This window comes from Phaethon aethereus (assembly GCF_964289735.1).
Source record: "Phaethon aethereus genome assembly, chromosome: 14".
Lineage (NCBI taxonomy): Eukaryota > Metazoa > Chordata > Aves > Phaethontiformes > Phaethontidae > Phaethon > Phaethon aethereus.
In genome coordinates this window covers 20,235,587-20,255,478 of record NC_138590.1, presented here as the reverse complement: position 1 = coordinate 20,255,478, position 19,892 = coordinate 20,235,587, and the positions used below count along the sequence as shown (strand labels likewise).

General features: G+C 53.4%; 1 protein-coding gene across 1 annotated transcript in view; it reads right to left on the bottom strand.

Moving 5' to 3' along the window:
• The window catches only part of ARHGAP26 (Rho GTPase activating protein 26), a 151,024-nt gene that overhangs the window by 37,907 nt on the left and 93,225 nt on the right, over positions 1-19,892 (bottom strand). Inside the window, exons 18-19 of the mRNA XM_082006068.1 lie at positions 11,643-11,802; positions 3,403-3,541 (exon numbers count right to left, since the gene is read on the bottom strand). Of these exons, the coding sequence (XP_081862194.1) occupies positions 3,403-3,541; positions 11,643-11,802 (299 nt within the window). The remainder of the gene's footprint in view (positions 1-3,402; positions 3,542-11,642; positions 11,803-19,892) is intronic.

The following is a 19,892-nucleotide window of genomic DNA, read 5'->3' as shown; positions in this document are numbered from 1 at the left end:
AAACGTGTAGACGTGGCACCTGGGGACATGGTTTAGTGGGCACGGTGGTGTTGGGTTGATGGTTGGACTTGATGATCTTAAAGGTCTTTTCCAACCTTGATGATTCTGTGATCTCCGTAGCGTACAAAGATGTCCAAGCCCACACGGAGCCCCACCAGACTGAAGGGCCGTACCGGAGGCTGTGAGGAGCGCGGACCTGAGCCGCTGAAGTGTGGTCTAACACTATGACTTATTATTCCCAAACATTTTCTGCCCAAGGCTGAAGGACGAAAATAAGCTCCGTAAGCCTAACAAATCAGTGTCAATTGTCTGTGTAATCTCAGAGCCAGCTACCAGCCAATATTGAATTAAAGTCTGTATCAGCCAAGAAACTGGAAGTGTTTCATCTAAAGAGGAAGGGAGATGAATGGCAGAATCTGAAATTCTTGCTTTATTTTATTTCCTCCTTTTTAAAAGGCTGACACTGTATTTTGCTTCATGTTTTTAAAAGCTTATGTGAAGGATTCTTCACTGTGAGATTTAATTTGGGGCTTACAGCTACAAGAGCAGAACCACCCATCAGCTAAAGCATGCTTCCATGCTTCTTCTCCGCCACGCAGAAGGCAGAAACCGCCGGCACAGCCAGGTGCGAGGGGGGTCACAGCCGGCCACGCTCTCGTTGCAGATCACCGACACCCGCCTCGCAGCACAGCCCCGGCCCCTGCCACCGGCCCCGGCTCCTGGCTGCGTCTCCTCTCTGCTGGCACCGTGGCCCAGCTCCCACCAAGGCCACAGCTACCGTCAATAAACCAAACCAGCAACTTCTCTCCAAGACCTCCCAAACTACCTCGCTGGAAAGGAGGGGCTTAAGGGAGAGCTGGACTCGCACTTTTTTTTGCAATCCTCCCTTCACTAAACAACAAACTCTCCCATCGCTGAATGCTTGGCCAGTCTCAGTTCCCTCTCTTCCAGCTCAAGAAGCAGCAACATGTCGAAACGAGGTTGAGTTTTCACCACTTACCAAGCCCTTGTGAACCTTAACTGAAAGTAAGTCAGGCAGAGCCGCAGGAGCCCCACCGAAGCCTCCGGCTTCTCCAGGCTCTCCTCCAGCAGATGCCACGCCTTGCCAGAGAGCAGAGCAGCAGCTTCTGGCTGATAACCTGATCTAGGGCACTTTGGTAACAGTTATCCACAGGGACCATAGAAGAGATGGTAAAAGCACTCTGTGTAACAAAATATGAGCAAAGTGCCAAAACACTGTTTATAATCAAGAACTGATAAGGAACAAAATGGTGCATTTGCTGTGTTAACAACACTTGTTTCACAATATCCACTCAGTTCCTGGGTCGGTTGTGGACAAAAATGTGAATAATTATCTAATCTGTTCTCTTGCATGATCTTGTCTGCCGAACGTCATATTTTTTTACTTACACACAGCTCTGTATGATGAATTTTAGTGAAAATTTTAGAAAGATATTTGACTTAGATGAACAGATTTCAAGTAATGGAAAATTCACTGGCCCACTTCACTTCTTCTTATGGTTAGATTGCTCTCAGTCTTAAAAAAAGTGCACTCACTTTCCATTTTGAACATGTCTAGCTTCAATTTCCAGCTATTAGGTCTTACTATGTCTTTGTTTCATAGATGAATGACTCCTGCAGCATGCCTTCAGTGTTCCCATTGTGCCTGGGGCTCCCCTGAGCCATCTTTACCTCTTCCAATACGTATTTTGAGGCACGAGCACTGAAGTGACCATATACTTCAGGGCTCCCTGTCCCTCACCCCTGAGACAGCCACCTGCGAAGGAAGGGGGTGCTTCCACCAAAGCCGGCGCAGCCAGCGCTCTGCGACGGGGAGGCTGCCAAAGGTGCCAGCTGTTTCTGTGTCGCAGCGCAGCTATTCCTACGTCACAGCTCAGGACATGATGCAGATGTGGCACTCGGCTCAGCTTGAGCAGCTGTTCAAGCCCTTGTGCTTCAGCCCAACTTAAAGCCTTGGCCCATCTCCGGACCAGTAAGAAAGGAAATGACACATTATTCCTCAACTGACACATGCAGCAGGGATGGCAAACACCAAATAAAATGGTAGTGGCTTCACACAGACACAGGAGACTACAGACTGTCAGGAGGAAAGCTGAGAAAACATTGCTTCTTGTGGGAATAAATACATGCAGAAATAAATAAACGAACTCAGCTCCTCTTCTAGGCAAGGGGAGGATGGTACATGAAGGCTCCAGCAGCCGGGTGACTCTAGAGTCTAACATGCAACTACTTAGTTAGAAGCAAATAAAGTACTTAGGCTGAAATTTTTCAAAAGCAGCTTTTGATATTTGAGGCTCCGCTGAGAGTCGTGTGATACGCTATTTCCAGAGCACGCTTTGGTGCTACCACTGCTTCCTTAAACCCACGTGTATCGTTATGACATCCTCCGAAAAGAGAGTGCCTGATAATTAACGGTAACTCAATCAGAGGCAGACAAGCCCACGTGTTTTGAGAGTCAGCAAAGTACGTGGCAACCACTCTGGCCACCTGCAGTTTTACGTCCTGGGGAGAGAGGTTAACTCCAGTCTTCCCCTGCTCCTCGCTCCCCACGCTCACCCACCTGCCCGAGCAAAGCAAGCCGAGCCCCGAGCGCTTGCTCTGCTTTCCAGGCCACTCTCCTGCTTTTTTAGCAAACGCGGACGGTTCCCTGTGCAACTGGCCCGTGCCAGGAGCAGCCCGAGGCAAGGGTTGGGAGCGCATGGCCAGGAGGAAAGGGAGAGCGGGCTATTGGGCTTATGCTGTAACATGAAGCAATAGCCTGAGCAGACACATTTCTGCCGTTCCATGAGTAGGGATGGGGCACTCACTCTTTCACCTAGATATCTGGAGCATCAATTAGTGACAGAAATGGAAAGATGATCTTCAACATTTTTAAACTGCCGTGGTACATAATCCTCAGAAAAATGCAGAACCTCCTGGCCGAGTTTCCGTGTCTGTAAAAGGCAAAGCGCCTGAGGGCATCCAGAAAGGGTCGCCTTTTGGAGAGGCAAGCGGGTGTCTACCCTTGCCACATGTGTTGTGCCCCGTGTGCAGGAGTGCATCTCGGCAGCTGATGATGGCGAGGACGGGGGTCGAGGAACATGAGAACGGGAATGCGCAGGGGCCCGTCAGGTGGGGAAGGGACAGCAACACTTTATACTGTGCTAACGCAGCCTCATTTCAAGCCCCTGGTTAAGGGCTTGGATGCCAGGCAATCTTCACACTCCCCATCAGCGTGACAGTAGAGGAAACCGAAGCCTGATCCTGTTACGGGAATCATCTCTTCCATTGACACCAGTAAAATTGCATGGGAATGGCATGGGAATCACAATGCGTTAGTCATGATTAGGGCAAAAATTTTGCCAAGTTGGAAAGCCGGGAGCCGCGGCTTGGCACACTTACGCTTCTCGTTGGGCTGTGCCATGTGGAAGAGCGTCAGTGGTCTCTCGCTGCAGGAGGGAGGCTTCGAGTCCGTGCTCTTCTTGCGAGATAACAGCAGCTGCGAGTTCGATGGCGGAGTCTCTGGCACCGTGTTAAAAATCTGTTAAAAATAATAAACAAGTTGTTCTTTGGCGTCACCCCTTTGAACAGAACAGCTGCCTACCTGCCTGGTCTGCACCGCTCCGCGACCGCTCCGCAGAGCAGCATCTAAGGAAGACACGCACTCAACAAGGCAACGTTTTGGGAACAATTCCCTAAATTCCACATTCCCACCCTGTCAGTGCTCCTTTTCTCTGTTCTTCACCCAAGACACGTGTTGCAAGATGTGAAGAACCCCAATAACCTGGCACTCTGCTGAGTTTTCGAGGGTGTGGGATGCCCCAGCAGGTGTCGGCGAGAGTGCCCCGGGCCAGACAAATCGGCGTGTCCCCACGCACGCTGCCCCGCAGCGCGGCCCTCGGCGTCCTCGCACCCACTCGGGCTGACCAGCTTGGGAAAGTCTTCATGGCTTCCAGCCACAGCTGTCAGAAAACTGAGTAATCACATTTTTCTCAAGGGGATGGAATTTTAAAACCGCACGAACCTAAAGAGCAGCTTGTTGTTGTTGTTGTTGATATTTGGTTATTTATTGTTTCTTTTCTGGAACCCCAGGCTCGGACAACAGCGGCGCTGCCTCAGGACCAGCTCTCTCAAGGCCCCCCTTCGCTAGAGCGTATTAAGCACCATCGCTCAGTGTCCCCTGCTGTACCTGCCCCCGCCGGACAGCCGACTGGCGCTGCCGGGGGTTGCCAACAGGAAAGCCGTGTCCCAGAGCTCGCTCGCTGCCCTCCGGACACACCGCCGTCGCCGCTGGTCACGGCAGCCCTTGCCTTGCAGAAAGCCATCAAATGCCGGCCGCCAGCTAGCCGGAGCGGCTGCCAACTCTTAATTGGCTTGTTTCATGTAACAACAACAAAATCCTCACACGCACACGTAAGCCCTCCACGCTGATTTCTGCAAATAAACCCTGAAGAGCCGGGATGCCTTAGCCAAAAATTTCAGTGGCACATCTCTCCCCAAAAGCACGAAGAGGCGGGCGAATGGCAGTCCTTACGGCCCTCGGAGAGGAACTAATGAACCGTTCTCAATGAACCAGCTACGGACATCGCTCCCTTTCTGTTTGTAAGGACTCGCTGCCCAGGCTCAGGTTCAGCTTCCGAGCCCGCAGCCGGGGCGAGGCGCGGGAAGCGGCGATGAATCACTGTGCAAAGCTCCTGCGCGCACAGCAGGCCCCGGCCCTGGCCCTGGCCCTGGCCCCGGCCCCGGCCCCGGCCCCGGCCCCGGCCCCGGCGAGTGAGCGGTTGAATCTGAGTGTGCATAGCTGGGCATGCTGCGAAACAGATGGATGGATTATGGAGTCCTACTGCAGCCCTTCCCGGAGAGCTCTGCTGAGCTCATTCTCACATTCCTCCTGGGCTCGTGGATTAGCAGAGCCAGAAGCAGCCCAAGCCGCGCTTTCTGCAGGCAGCACCGCTCGTTTTCACCCCACGCACGCCCGCCCGTAGCCGTTCCCACCTCCAAAGCGGCTGTTTCCCAGGCTCCCCACAGGAGTCTGGGGACTGGCGGCCCCCCAGCCCTTCGCATGGCTGCCGCACCCCGCTCCCCGCACCCCAACAGCCCACCCCACACCCCAACTCAGCCCTCCTGCACCCCAACAGAGCCCTCCTCGTACCCAACACAGCCCTCCTGCACCCCAACAGCCCTCCTGCACCCCAACACAGCCCTCCTGCACCCCAACAGCCCTCCTGCACCCCAACACAGCCCTCCTGCACCCCAACAGCCCTCCCCGGCACAGGCGCCGGCGCTCAGGCCAGCTCGCAGGTCCCGGTGAGAAGGGCTATTCGTGGCACATGGCTTACCACGCTAAAACGTTACACAGCTGCACATGCTTCAGGTGCCTGTCCCGGCTGCTGGGACCCATGCCGCGAGCCCGCCTCGCTGCGTGCCAAATCCGGCTTCGCCGGGGCAGGACCCTCAGCGGGGGGCCCGAAATCGGCACCAGGGGCACCTTGTCTGCCCCCAGCTCCACTCCTGCTTTAACATGCTCTTGCTTTCAAACTGCTTTTCAACGCTAAATTCTACTTGGGAAATATAATGAAATATATAAATCAAGCAAGATAGAAGTATTGATTTATGAATTGCATTTATGCAATGATTCCCCACAGCACACTTGAAAATAAACTTCCTGGTTCTCGTTCCCTTTTTTTGGTCTTTAATAAGAGCAGATATATACGCTCTTAAAATATGACCTCGGTGACTAAAACCAGCCTCATCTTATAAGGAGTTTGCATTTTTAAACAGAGCTGGAACACCGTGATGAAGACGATTTTACTGAAAAGCTTCATCGTCTGATATCTTACACACTACAACTTATAACCAACTTTGTGTTTCAGTTAAAAGGCCTCATCAGCCCAAATACCGGCTCCGCAGACGGCCTGCACCGCACCCCCCACTCGAGCCCTTGGGTTTACAGCCTGCGCTTCAGGCACCGACACGGCTGCAACTGCGAGGGCTCAGTAAATACGCTTCTGGCTCTGTTATAAACTTCTTTTATTAAGCCACAACCTCTTCCGAGCGCGCCCGTCGCCCCCCGAGCGGCGAGCTCCCCGGAGGGACGCCCGCTGCCCCGGCGGCACGGCCGGCAGCCCACGCCGATGAAGCAGAAACACCGGCGTTTCTCCAGGACGGTCTTGAGCCACGGATCTCCTCCGCGTCCCCAGCCTGCTACGGCATCTGCAGCGCGGTACAGCCGGAGGGGGGGAGCAGGAGCCGCGCGCGGGCGCAGGCAGGGCTATTAAAAGCCGCTCTCTCTACCACCTCTGCGTGGCACAAAGCGCACAGGCTAAATTTAGCCGCTCACAACGGAGAAAAGTCAATTACCAGCTACAGCTAAAAAAGCACAGTGCTGATTTTGAAGGTCTAAGGAGAGACCCCAAGAACTGGGGGATAAATAGCTCACTGTAGATGCGACTTTGCCATTATTGCGCACCGGGAAACGGCACAGATCTCTTCGGCAGCAAAGGAAACGGGCGCTGCTGGACCAAAACCTGCTACTCCATCTCCCTCAGCTCAGCCACTGCTTGCACAGAACCCCCGCTCTTCTTCACAAGAAAGTTTCTCAGGTTTGTTTCATTTTTTTAATTTAACAAGAATAGCCGAGACATGCTCGTCACAGTGCAAAGCTGTGTTATAGCTCTCCCAGTCACAGAGCCCAATTAACGGGGAGAGAGAGACAGTTTAATAGCCGGAGTGGGAGAGGAGCAGCCAGGATTCATAAATCACATTTACAGCCGTACCGTGCTCGCTCGCTCGGCCTGACGCGAGCAGCAATTTCGCAGCTCCACACCACCTTCTCCCCTGTCTGCAAAACGTCAAAGACCCGACAGCACCTCATCTCAGATGGTAGTTAAAAGGCTTTTTTTAATACCTCTCCCATCTCTGAATGAAACACATCCAGGTGCTGCTACATCCTTTATCCTGCACCTCTTTCAGAGCGACCAGCCCACGGCCCCATCTCCTGTGCCGAGGACCGGGGGTGTCTCCCCGGCGCTGACGGCTGCTCCGCGCAAGGAGAGGGATGAGGCACGTGCGCTTTCCGTGGGTTTCAGAGGAATCACTCGCCGCTGCCAGGCCACCCGCGCTTGCACTGGGGGCACTGGTGGGGCCGGGGATGGTGCCCCTTCCACCAGAGCCCTCCTTTCCTCCCCACACCCTGGCACGCACTGCAGCACCTCCTCGTGCCGTCACCTTGTTATGCCCATTTTATGACAAGGAAGGTGAAAACCAGACAGGTTAGGTCTCCTGCCCAAATCAGAGGGATGCGATACAACAGCAAGTAAAGATCCGCTCGCCGGTCTCTGCTCCGGCCAACGGCTGGCTGTGTTCCCATGCACAAAGCCGTGTCCGGCCTCGCTCATGGAACCTCGAGGACAAGAAGCTGCTGTGATGTTCAAAATGTCAGTGGGACTATACAAGTACAAGGACCTGCTAAAACTGCTAACAGCTTCACTAAATATTTCAGCTAATTACAGAAAAGAATAAAACAAAGACGAGGGGCTGAGGGCTTTGACTTTAGTATCAGTGCTTACCATTTACCGAGGGTAGTGTTTGGGTCTGTGTTAATTCCCTGCATAAAATAGTCTCCTATTTGTCATCCATACTGGCTGCATTAACATTTCACCTGGTCATCCTTTTGTCTGGAGGGACCATCATCGAGACAGTAAATCGATCTCTTAATTTGGTAACACTTCAGAACAACGGCCTTTTCCAGAGCGCTATAAAAATTTAAGCTTTGGAAAAGAACATGGATGGACATCTGCAATTGTCAGATGTAATAGTATTTCAACATTACTTTTGGCTAACATTTAATTTTTAAATCAGAAATACGGTGTTAAATGGCAAGCACTTGAGTAACCAGGCATACAACACAGCATCCTTATTTTTTTTTGTACAGGACGCACTCTTGGTTTGCCTGTCATGGCAACATCCAGAGCCAGAGGAGAAAAATCATTTTATCCATTTAATTATATATAATCAGGACATGTTTATAACACATTACCTTAATGTATTGTATTCACCAACATACACAGAAAAGGCTGAGAATGGCTAATGGATAAATCTTAAGTAGCAATTTGACATTTTGTTGGTCCGTTGGGTAGCGCCGGGCAGCCGAGAGCCGGGCACATTGCTCCCACTCGGCTTTTTCAGGGTTCCTGTTTGCTGCGTTGCAACATTTGGCAGGCAAATGGAGCCATCGTCCCGTTCTCCCCAAGCTCCGATCCTACACTCATCCCAACGCTATTCCACAATTCCAGAAGATCTGGTGTCGGTACAACCCATGGGTGATCGCCCAAAGTGCAGCAGTTCCCCGTGGCAGCTGTAATTGTAAAGACAAATGCAAGGGCTGCGATACCTTAATGCGCAGAGACCTTCGAGGAGAACATGTCTGAGAAGCTTTAAAAAATGTCTCAGAGTTTATTGCTGTTATTGCAAGTATAACAATTTGGTTCTGAGACCTGGAAATCTGTTAAATCTCCAGAAAGGATTTAACTTTTTGGATTTCACACAGGGTTTAATGGTCTGTGTCGGACGCTCTGGCAACATAAGAGCAAACTATAATTTACCAGTTGTTCCGGGAACCTTCAGAAAGCCCCTGTTTTGCTGACTACGATTCAAAGAATCATAGCACGGTTTGGGTGGGAAGGGACCTTTCAAGGCCATCTAGTCCAACCCCCTGCCATGAGCAGGGACATCTTCGACTCGATCAGGGTGCTCAGAGCCCCGTCCAGCCTGAGCTGGGGTGTGTCTAGGGATGGGGCATCCACCACCTCTCTGGGCAGCCTGGGCCAGGGGTTCACCACCCTCAGTGTGAAAAATGTCTTCCTTGTATCTAGTCTAAATCTGTCTTCTTTTAGATTAAAACCGCTACCCCATATCCTATCGCTACAGGCCCTATGTAGAATCACAGACTGGTTTGAAAACCATTCCGAACTGCACGTTGCTCCTGCGGCACATGGGACACGTCGCACGTGCAGGGCACACGTCAATCCGGAGGCACCCCCGAAGAGGCACGAGTTCGTGTTAACCAGTAAAGACACCGGACTATTGGCACCATATCCTACAGCATCCCTCTCTGATACTTCTTTGGCTTTGTGACAAATGTTTTTCCCCAGGGATAATCTCAGGTGGAAGATGAGCCAAATCTCAAGCGGGGCGACTGCAAATGCAGGCAGGCGAGCAGGGGAAGGTGACTGACCCCCCGAGCCTCCCTCCACCGCCCCGGCAATCAGATAAGCCCACTGAAGCGACCACGTCAACAACTGCCAGCAGCTATTCAGACCATGAGATGTCATCACCAAGCTTGATTTTTTTTATTTTTTGGTTACACAACAACAACAGTAATTTTGATGGGCGAGAGAGGCATTCCACTCACCTGGGGGAAATATAATGTAATACCAGACAGTTGCTGATTGCCAGGAACCATTCAAATCAATTACATTTTCCCTGTGAGTGTACTTAATCATAAACAGTGTCTGTGAGTCACCGGTGTAAAACAATATAAAGCACCAGCAGCACAAGCGCAGGCGACCTGCATATCGCTAATCACCTACGGCAGCTCCTGTGGGGAACCTTCAATGAGCTCAAATCAATTCAAATTAAGAAACACACCGAAACGAAACAGTGCTAAGGCGGGGGCTGAACCAGCACTAACACTGCATTTCAGAGATTTTCCTCTCCCGGAGTTACCTCTTCCCATCTGCCTCCTTCCCAGGACCTTTCCCCAAGAGCCCTGGCGAAACGGGCACACGCGTTCACAGGAGTTTCGCTCGCAGCATCCTTGCGTGACGTGGCAGCCGCAGACGGCCGCGGCCCCGCGAGCGCTGCATGCCCAGGCAGCTCGGCGTCCTGCGCCTTCAGCCCTCGCTGCACCCGAGTGCCCCGGGCACCCGGACACTGTGCAGCAGGTACACCCACCCGCAGAACTAACTGGTGATGAATAAATGTCACCAACTTGCAGATCCACCCTTCTGCTGTAAACTGCATCTAAGGAGGGGGAACCATCGAAGCGCCGGGACACCCTGGGGAAGGAGCTGTAATTCGGCTGGCGAGCAGAGACGAGCCCTGCGGCCCACCCCGACACAATCGCTGCAGAAATCCGTCATCAATTCCTCCACGGATGCCCACTGATGGAGGGCTCAACTGGCGCAGCAAGAGACTCGGTTCAGGCAGAAAAAAAAATCAATGTCTAAAGACGTGTTTCCATAAGGGCCCGCAAGGGAAGGGCTCCATAAAGCACAGCGAGGGGAAGGGAGATAAAACATGCTCATAGCAACGCCGCGCTGCTCCTGATGCCGGCGGCACAGCCAAAGCGCTCATCACCGCCCGCGCGAGGCGGTGAACGCTCCCCCGCCCTGACACAGAGGTGGCAGACAGACAGAGGTGACAGACAGACAGAGGTGACCGTCGAAGGCTGACACGGGGATCTGAGCTGGTTCCTGCAGGCAGGACCAGGGCTGGGGGAGCTGGGCTTTGCCCACGGCCGCAGGTTCATCGCTGCTGCTCGCATGCCCCTCCACACAGCAGCTCTTAATTAAGCCATCATTGCCATTACATCCCATGCGGAGCAGAAGAGAATAGCTCCTCTGTCCTAAATAAATGCCACGGCCTTCATCCGCCCGTGGAAGCAGTTTTTCCAAGAACGTGTGAACCATGGGCACTGTCTCCCCATCCTTGCCGGCTGCACTTTCGCTGCCCCTTTGCACCCCACGCAGACGTGCGCCGGGACTGCTGCCCACACCAGACGTACCAGAGGCTCAGCCTTGCACCTTAACCTGCAAGAAACCCTTCACGCCCACGGCGCCCACACGCCTTGCCTACACTACCCTGCCCACGGCAGCCCAGCCGGGGGCAAGCCTGCCTCTGCTTCTTTCTTTGCAGCCTGAACTCACAAACTAGTTATTTCCTTCCAACCAGAACCAGATGAACAAAAGATCCATTTAGAAGAAAATGGCATTTTTTTAGCGCTGTCGTTTGCATGCAGCCACCCCAGGCGGCCAGCCGGGAGGGACAGCCAGCGCCCCAGCCCCCCGAGCCACCTCCACTGACAGGCAAGAACATCTTTAGAGCCAACAAGCACCGATGCATCACAATTTAGGAGATCAACATTGTCAATAAAGCCAGTGCTGAATAAACACAGGTTTAGTCAGAAACGCAGGAAGCCAGCCTAGGCCTTCATCTCGCACTAGTTTCTTTCAGTGCTTCTCTCTCCTGAAGCTGAGGATGAACTCCTATTAAGCAACGGAGAAGGGCAAGAAAGGGGGATTTCCGTAATGGAGACACGGACGTGCCGACTCACGCCGAGATGACCATAAAAAAGGCTGGTTACCAGCAGTGCTGGTTACGCAACTTCAGCCCAAGAACCGTCAGTTTTGGAGCCTCTACGCCGAACCACGAGCCGTGTCCGTCGCGGCGAGGAGCGCCTGGCAGGTACCGGCTGCCGCCCTCCCCGGCAAGCCCCACCGTCTGCAGCGAGGCCGCCTCCGCCGGCGCCGCTGGCCACGGCGAGCAAGGGGGGCCCGGGCAGAGGGGGCTGCAGTTTGTAAAGAGAGCCACACTCTTTTTAATAAATTAATTGCAGTGAAAGAAGCAAGTGAAGCCATTACCTTCTCATGGTTTTCTATTAAAATTTCAATCACGATGTTCTGAAATTTGATGTCCATAATGGCAGCGACTGTTTCCTCTTGAGGTCGAAGCAGTGTTGGCCCAAATACCACACCCAGATTAGCAACAGTCATCAGGTTCTGCTTGTGATTATTTGCAACTCTGGGGAAAAAAAAAAAAGAAAGAAAAAAAAAAGTAGGTGATAGAACTAATCCGCACGGAAACCCCCTCCCTGCCTCATGGCTGGCACAAAGCTTACAATGCTGTTTACATTTTTACACTCCTGGTGAGCTCCTTGAAGGCTCAGCCATGTGGAAAAGTACAAATTTAACTATTGTGTTACTAGACACCTTTCAGCCTTAGTGAACTAACTAATCCCATAAAACTCCGCTGGCCACCAAGTCTCATGTTGCAAACCACTCCCAGGAAAACATCTTGAATCATAAATGCTTAAAACCCTTCTAAAAACAAATTGTTGGACCTCTGACACACGCTGCTCTCCAACTGAATGAGTGACCTAATATGTTCCAAAATCCAATTCCTTCTCACCCATTTAAGCTATTGCCTGCACCAGAGGTCAGCCCCATCCAGCCCAAGCGAAACAGGCTGGAAGGAGAAGATGGGGCTTTACCCCCAGACCCACGTGCACGCACAGGCGCCCTTCTCCACCCCGCCGAGGAATCTGCCCGACATGGACACCCGCTCTCCCAGGGACCCACTGACACTGGAGCCTCCCTCCCTGTCATCGCCATCTATTTTTACGTTCGCAAGTATTGCAGCCCAGCGGGAGCAGATCAGTTCAGCAAGGTGAAAGAGCTCGCGCTGAGGACCTGGCACTAATGCGCGTTTGTGGGGGTTACTGGGGAGCAGCTCCAGTCTGGCCCCTGGTCTTAGTGCTGCAAAGCATCAGCAGCCCTCTGGGCTCCTGTCCTCGGCCCCAGAGAGCCCCGCTGCCGTGCACCACGGGCACGCTGCCATGTGGGACGCAGCCCACAGGTCCTCGGACCGTGTCCGACTGCGCATGCCGGGGCACCCGGGTCCTCCGTGGCAAATGCCTGGTTGAGGCATGGACCAACCTCACCGGGTACCACGGACTCCGAGTCACATGCTGGAGTCACACAACGACACGTAACGCAACAACACGTGCGCGGGTGACGCAAGGAGGACCTGCGGTGGAAGCCCTACAGCCCCATCTCCGCGACTCTTTCTTGTGGTTTTCTCCTGACCTCTTCAACCAGGAAACCCGATGACTTCAGGCAGTGCAATCGCACAATTTCAGCCTAAGGGGTTTTTTAAGTGGCTTTTCCCTTTGCTTTTTCTCTCCCGTTTTCCCTGGACAAATGCACTAGGCTAACACAAAGTGAGGCTGAGACTCAGATCTTGCTGGATTGTCCCAAAAAGTTATTGCCGTGAGCTTTTGTTACTGTCTCAGGGCCAAGACACCACAGTGCTCATTTGTGTGCGTGCTCAGCTCATTTCAGCACAGCGTAAGCTAGAGCCGGCTTGAATGAAAAGATGCTTTCCATCCTTTTTCATCCAAATGTCACTTGATCCAGCAAAGATCTCTTCATTCCTCATCCCTATATACAGCTCCTCAGGCAGCAGCAGAGGACCTCATCACTGAGGGACTGGCGTAGCTCCCCCACAACAGCCACTTCAGCCCTATTTTCCGCCCAGGCAAGAAGTCTCACCTCTGGGGTGTGTCATGTCCCTGGAGGATACACGGAGCCGTCGCCTCCACCAAGCCTGGGCTTTGGGTTACAATGCAAAGGTGCGGAGGTCCTGGCGAAAGTCCCTTGGGAGCTTTGAGGGACCTCCCTCGTACCTGGAACTTCCCCCACTGTCAGGAAGCTCTGAATATTTTATCACAAGCGTCCGAGAAATCTCCCGCGTCAGTAAACTGCAGCGCTGCAGGAGATGGGCTGCCCCGGAGAAAGGCTCCGGCTACAGAGACGATAACCTGAGGGGGATCTGAGCAGGAAGGACCCCGCGCCGGCGGCGAGGCGACGCACTGCCCGGCGGAGCTGCTGCCACGCTGCTCTCCCCAGCGCCGCCACGCAGCCCGGCTGGCCGTCCCCGTCCCCGTCCTCACCCAGGGCAAGAGCCGGCCAAGCTGCGCACGCAGCGACGCCGGCGCCGGCCTGCCCCGACCCACAGAGCGGGTAGGGCAGAGGCAAACTTTCTTTAGGGGAGTCACAAGCTCAGAGCAGAGAGAAAGGAAGACGTGCAATAGGAAACAAATTCCTACTTAGGAAAAAACTTGCTTGCTTACAGGAAAAGACCTCCTACGTACACAGGGATTCAAACCTTTTCCCCCACTCCAACTCCTTATCAAGACGCTTACAAACACCGACGACGTTTTTGCATTGCAACAACATCTATATCTCAGACGCACATTCACATGCTCCTGTTTGGATTTTGCAAAAAGCAGCTATAATTCAAATAGTTTTGAAAAGTACTAATAAAATAATAATTTTAATGATCTTCTGTGGTTAGTAAAACAATGTTCATTTATAAAAAAACAACCGAATTGATCTAAGTCTTACAAAATTAGGTCCCTCCATTTCTCATTACCGTTACCATGTAATACATCACTCTAATAAATTGCATTGTCATTGACTCATTACGGCTAGGCAGCTGTGCACGGTCCTGTTAATTATTTCAGACTAAACTATTAATGGCTTCCCAACCAAGACATGGTCCTGCAGCACCAGCCGCAGACCTGGCTCTGCCCTTCGCCCGAGGAACGCCCACGCGCCCGGGCACGCGCGCTGGCCCTCGCCTCCGTCTCGCGCTCGGCACCACGCGCCTCTTTCCTGTGTTCCTCTGCACCGGCAAGCGCGGAAGCCGCGTTGCAGCTGCGCAGGTCTGGTGGCACGTGAACTTCCGATCTGTACCACGGGCACTTCTCCAGCAGCAGTCTTCACAACACTCGGTTACCAAAGCTATGCTACAAAACATGATTCACCTTTCACATCCTTCAAATTCTACATCCATTATCCACATGATAATTTACTATAAATTATACCTCTTCATGATCCTTCGTACTAGAAAATAATGCCACGGTTTCTAAAGATGGGGTGTTCTAATCCCAAAGTGTGCTTCATCTTGGTGCTTCTCGGCAGGCATTGTTAGTGCCATTCCTGAGCTGCCCTTTAGAAGGTTTCCAAGAATTTGCTGTATTTTCTTTTTAACCTGCTGTTTCTTTCTGGTCCCTGGTGCACTCTGAAAGCGATTGCACCAATATTAATTTAGATGGGTCCTTTTTAAGTTCTCTCTCCATCCGTGCTTCGCAGAAGTCACTTCCAGCACAAGCAGGAGGAGGGAAGCAACAACTAATGGAGAAACGTGCAGAGCAACCTCGTAACTCCTGCTTGGTGCCTGCAACGTGCCGGGCCATGCTGACTTTTGGACTGGGGGCCGCCTCTCCTCGCAGCACACAATGGCTCCCACGTGTCGCCGGGATCAGCGGGGGATCAGCGCGGCAGTGCGGGACGGGCTGCGGAGCCCCTCGGCCGGGGGAATAGCTGCGCTCAGCAACGCATCGCCAACGCGCAGCCCCGCGAGGGACTTTGTTCCGTGAAGACCTGACCCATTTGGTGCAAGCCCAAGAGACGTGCTGGCTCCTGCAAGCTCCCAGCCAACGGAGCTGGAGACCGAGCTCTGCCGCCCGAGGGGACAGCCCGGGCCGGCAGCCGCGGGCTCTGGGAGCCCTGTCCCTGCAGCCGGACGGGCAGGTCGTGCTTCCTGGGGGTGCCCATGGACGCCCGCGCACTTTACGTTCACTTTCAGAACAACGAAGGAGAATGGGAGCGGAGTAAATCTATGTTGTACGTTAAATTAGATTACGCCTGGGTTGCTTGGATACTGTATAATCACTGGCATGACCAAACATAATTTAATACAGAGTAATTGGTAGTCAAGCTTCAGCGCAGAGAAGGCATACAGGAACAGTAAATATTTCTGTGTTGCACTGGCTTGCAATCAGCATCGTGTAACAGAGGAGAAATGCTGCGGAGCCGGGGGTGCTGCAGGCGGGGGGAAGTGCTGCGCTGGCCCCCTTTTATTTAACAGATGTTAACGATTTAAGTTTCTTCAGCCTGGCCAACAGCTCATATTTATTTTCATGGAAATCCAGTCAAAGAACTCGTTTGCTTCGCCAGCGACCTACAGAGAACTGGTATTGCAGGAGCGGCGGCAACGCTCGGGTGCAGCACGTGGGAGCTGCCCACTCCTCCCAGTAACGCGGCCGCGGGCCGGCACCAGCTCGAGCAGCAGCTGCAGGCACCGCAGCTCCACGCCACGCACACAGCCAAGGGCAACAAAAATGTACCAACTTGAGACTTCTGGGCTGTGAGCCGGCATCAGTGGGATTATTTAATACTGGTGGACACAGTCCTGCTGGTACATGCCGTTACCTGACCGAACACACGGCTCTGATGCGGCCGCCCCAGCCGCGCCGGGCACTGGCAACCGCACACCTCCACGGGGCAGCCGCGGGCTCGCCAGGGATGCCACCTGGGCGCCTGGCTCTGCTCCTCAGAGCTCGTGCTTTCGGTGGCCGGAATCACTTTGTGTACGTCTTTTGTATGTACGATGAACACATACAAGCCTCAGCCAAGGAGTGCTGCTGTTAGTTCAAATATCTTCCCTGATTCAGAGAAAAATCTCTGAGCAAACAGGCATCTGAAAGGGAACAAAGGCAATGTCTGGAGTGCTTCTATTTCCATGCCTGGGACAAACCTTTGAAAACAAAGCGCTTGTTACGGCTGGCCTAACAAGACCTTATAGGATGGAAAATAATGCAGTTAATCCATATTGCTGCAGGTAAAAATACATTTCATGTCTGCCACCGCCACTAGAGCTGCGATTTCACGTGAAAAGCCAATCATGCGGAGGGCTAGCAATCCCCAAAATTATCCAGGCTGCTCTGGGTAGTTTGTTACAACTTAAACGCTTGCATTTGACTCTGGACATGAGTGAAAGATAAAAAGCGGAGAGCACGCAGACAGCACGCGGGGCGACAGCAGCGCCCATGGACCCGCCACCCATCTGGTGGCGAGGGAGCCGGTGCGCGGCAGCGCTGTACGAACGCACGCCGGCGGGACCCAGCCGAGGCAGCAGCCCTGCTCCCACCGAGCCCTCGCAAGGAAGATCTTCTCTGGGGGGACAACAGCTCCCTGCACGGGGCAGAGGCTCAGCGCGGCTGCTGGGCTTCAGCAGGCGGTTTCATTCAAGCGAAACCCTGCAGCCGGTGTCCTGCCCCTCCGCTCCCCCCATTTCCATCCATTTAATTTGGATCGCGCACGCTGCCGGACAAGAGCAGGCGGCTGCTAGCGCACACAATTGGTGGTATTTATCAGATAAAATCTAATGAGTTCTGGGAAATGTTCCTGGGTGCATTCAAGTCATCCCTGCACATTATTGAGTTTAATTGGGCTGCAGCTGATGAGCGTGTAGGTGGAGAGCCGGCGAGGAGCCGGGCGAGGGCCGGGCTGGCCGCCACGCCAGCGCTCCCGCTGCTCGGCTTCGCCCCTCTCCGAGGGGCCGGAGGAGCCGTGCCCCGGGCAGCGTGGCCCTGCAGCTCCCTGGGGATTACTCGCCCCTCGCTCAGACCTGTGTGGGTTACCCAGCCGCGGCAGCCTCAGGAGGCACCTCCTCATGCTCAGAAGGAAGACTGAACGGCGCTAGCATCCCTGCCATTCCTGGTACCCAAAACCAGAGAAGCCCAATCCTGAGTTCTGTGAAAAGTAAACTTGGGTCAGGAAAAAAGCATCCTGAGTTCTGAAGTAAGACTAGTAACAATAATCATGAAACTATTTCAAGTTACCAAAAGGAGACTTTCCCCTGAGAACCGGGGAGCACAACCAGCTCCGCCTCATCTCCCAGGCTGAGGCGCACACACGCAGAAACAATACACTTACGAATTGCATAACCGTAACTTATCCTGTCGTGTTTATTATGGCTCTGGATATGCCTGTGCTCTTCTGGGCTGCTCTTGAGTGAGGGGAGCTCTGCGAGGGCCAGAGGAGCCTGGAGCCGCGGGAGGACGAGCTTGCTGGGCTCGCTCGGCCGCCACATGGCGACTGCGTGTTCTCAGCACGCCGGAACAGGGACGGGCGCACGGGTGAAACACCACCGTTCGCAGCCCAAGCCTGCCGCAGGGGCTCGCAGCATCGCAACTTCTACGGCACCGCCGCTCGAGCGAGGAGCGGGGAGAGCCAAGTTCTGAGGAATGCAGATGGAGGCCAGCGGATCCAAAAGGAGGACAGATCACCAGGGAAATACAAAACTTCCCAGCGAAGACAAGGAGGAACTTTCTGAAAGCAGTTGACAAAACCTTCAGATGCAACATCGGGAATTAAAGGGGTTTTCAGCAAGCAGACGCATCGCGCTCGGGTTTCCCTGCTCAGCTGGGACAAAACCTGCGCCTGCACGGTCTCTGGGCAGTTTGACTTGCTCCAACAAGACTTTTTCTCGCGGGTGGATCTGGCCACAGCTGGATGCTTGGGTTCACTCCCAGGGAAAAAAAAACAAAGCGCTCGTATCGCACTGAACAGATGCAGAGGCCAAACGTGAAGTTCAGTATCCGTAAGCCTGATCAGTGTGAATACCAGGCATGCTGTGACTTGCAAGGAAAACACATATGGTGCTGCAACGCTCCTCTGATTCAGGCTTCCCAGACCAAATCACCTCGGTTTCCAAAGCCTTCATCTCTGGCTTTGGGCAAGCTCAGCTTGATGCAAGATCTCAGGGGAACGCACTGACAGGGGGGTCCCAAACCTGCTCACCAACCCTCAGCCCAAGCCTGCGGCCGGGATGAGCAGCATGGGGCTGGCATGTTCCCCAGGCGTTGGCAGCTCCGTGGGTCCCCACCGATAACCCAGTGAAAGCCACAGGCACAGCCATGAGTTGATGCTAGAACGTCACCGCAGTTTCCACCTGCAGAAGTGCCAAAGGTGACTTCACCCTCAAACGTCCCCCGGGGACGGAGCTGGAACCGGGGCTGCCAGCGCTGCAGCAGCTGTCCCCCGTGCCACTGCCACCCCGCAATGGCAATGCCCTGTTTGAGACCAACACCCTTCCTGCAGCCCACAGGACAGCACGCCGGGCACTGCAGAGCATCTGCCACCCTTCCTGCACGGCCCAAACCCCAACGCCAGCGAACTTCACGCTCACAGCACGCAACCAAGAGGCAACACCAGGTGAATGCAATTCCCACACCCCGCACCCTGAACACCCAGCCTCGCGCTTCTTCCCTTAATTTTGGCTGTATGTGTGCAAGCACAGCGTTCAGTTTTAACTTCAGCCTGCTACACTCAAGTACATCTTTCCTCTTTACAATAATAACAGTTATTTTACCCATTAGTGACAGCCGCGGCGGCTCGTGCTGCAGCGGGGCTTTGGCCAGCTCCGGGCTGTGCCTGCAGCCCCACGAGAGCCGTCCCGGTGCCCCCAGCAAAGGCCCCGCTGCACGGGCGGGTTTTCCTCTAAAAACACAGATTGCTGATGCTTTCATGCTGCAGTAAGAAAACCTCCATAGCCAGCGGGGCAATATAAACCTGAATGAGCAAGTATATGCTAACAAGAAATCCTGTGAAAGATCTGCCGCGACGGAAAGCGACGTGCCGAAGCCTACCTGACAGATGGAAAACAGCCAAAGTAAACAGGCTTCCAGAAAGCCTCCCAGCAAGAACCGGCACCGGTTTTAGCAAGTGCAGCTCCCACCGCTCTCCAGCCCAACGGGGGCTGTCCCTCCAGCGAGGCACGGGAAACGGTTCACAGCCGAGAGCCAGGTCGCAGGGTAATGAGCAGAAGTTACCCTCGTGTACACCTGTATATTCATGCAAGTGCATCTGCCACAGGGAAGAGTAAGAAAGGAGGTTTTTTGACTTTTTTTCTTCCACCTTAGAGGTATTTTGGAGCATATTTGCTTCAGAAATGCAAGATTCTCCAAAACACTCAATTCCTAAAAAATTGGCTTAAATGGAAAGAAAGGGAAGACAGAAATAACCAGCTTTGTAGAATAAATTAAAGTCACGCTTAACAACAGCAAGTAAAATGCTTGTCCCACCTTTGCCAGTGGAACAAGGTTTTTCCCAACAACTGGAAAAATAATTCCCCCCCCCCCCCGATTTTGTGCGCCCTGTCACACACGCGCGGGCAAACCCGCTCACCCCACGATGCCCTTCCTACTTTTCATGGCAGTAGATAATGGTCAAATTGCCACAAACTTCCATGGAACTACATTA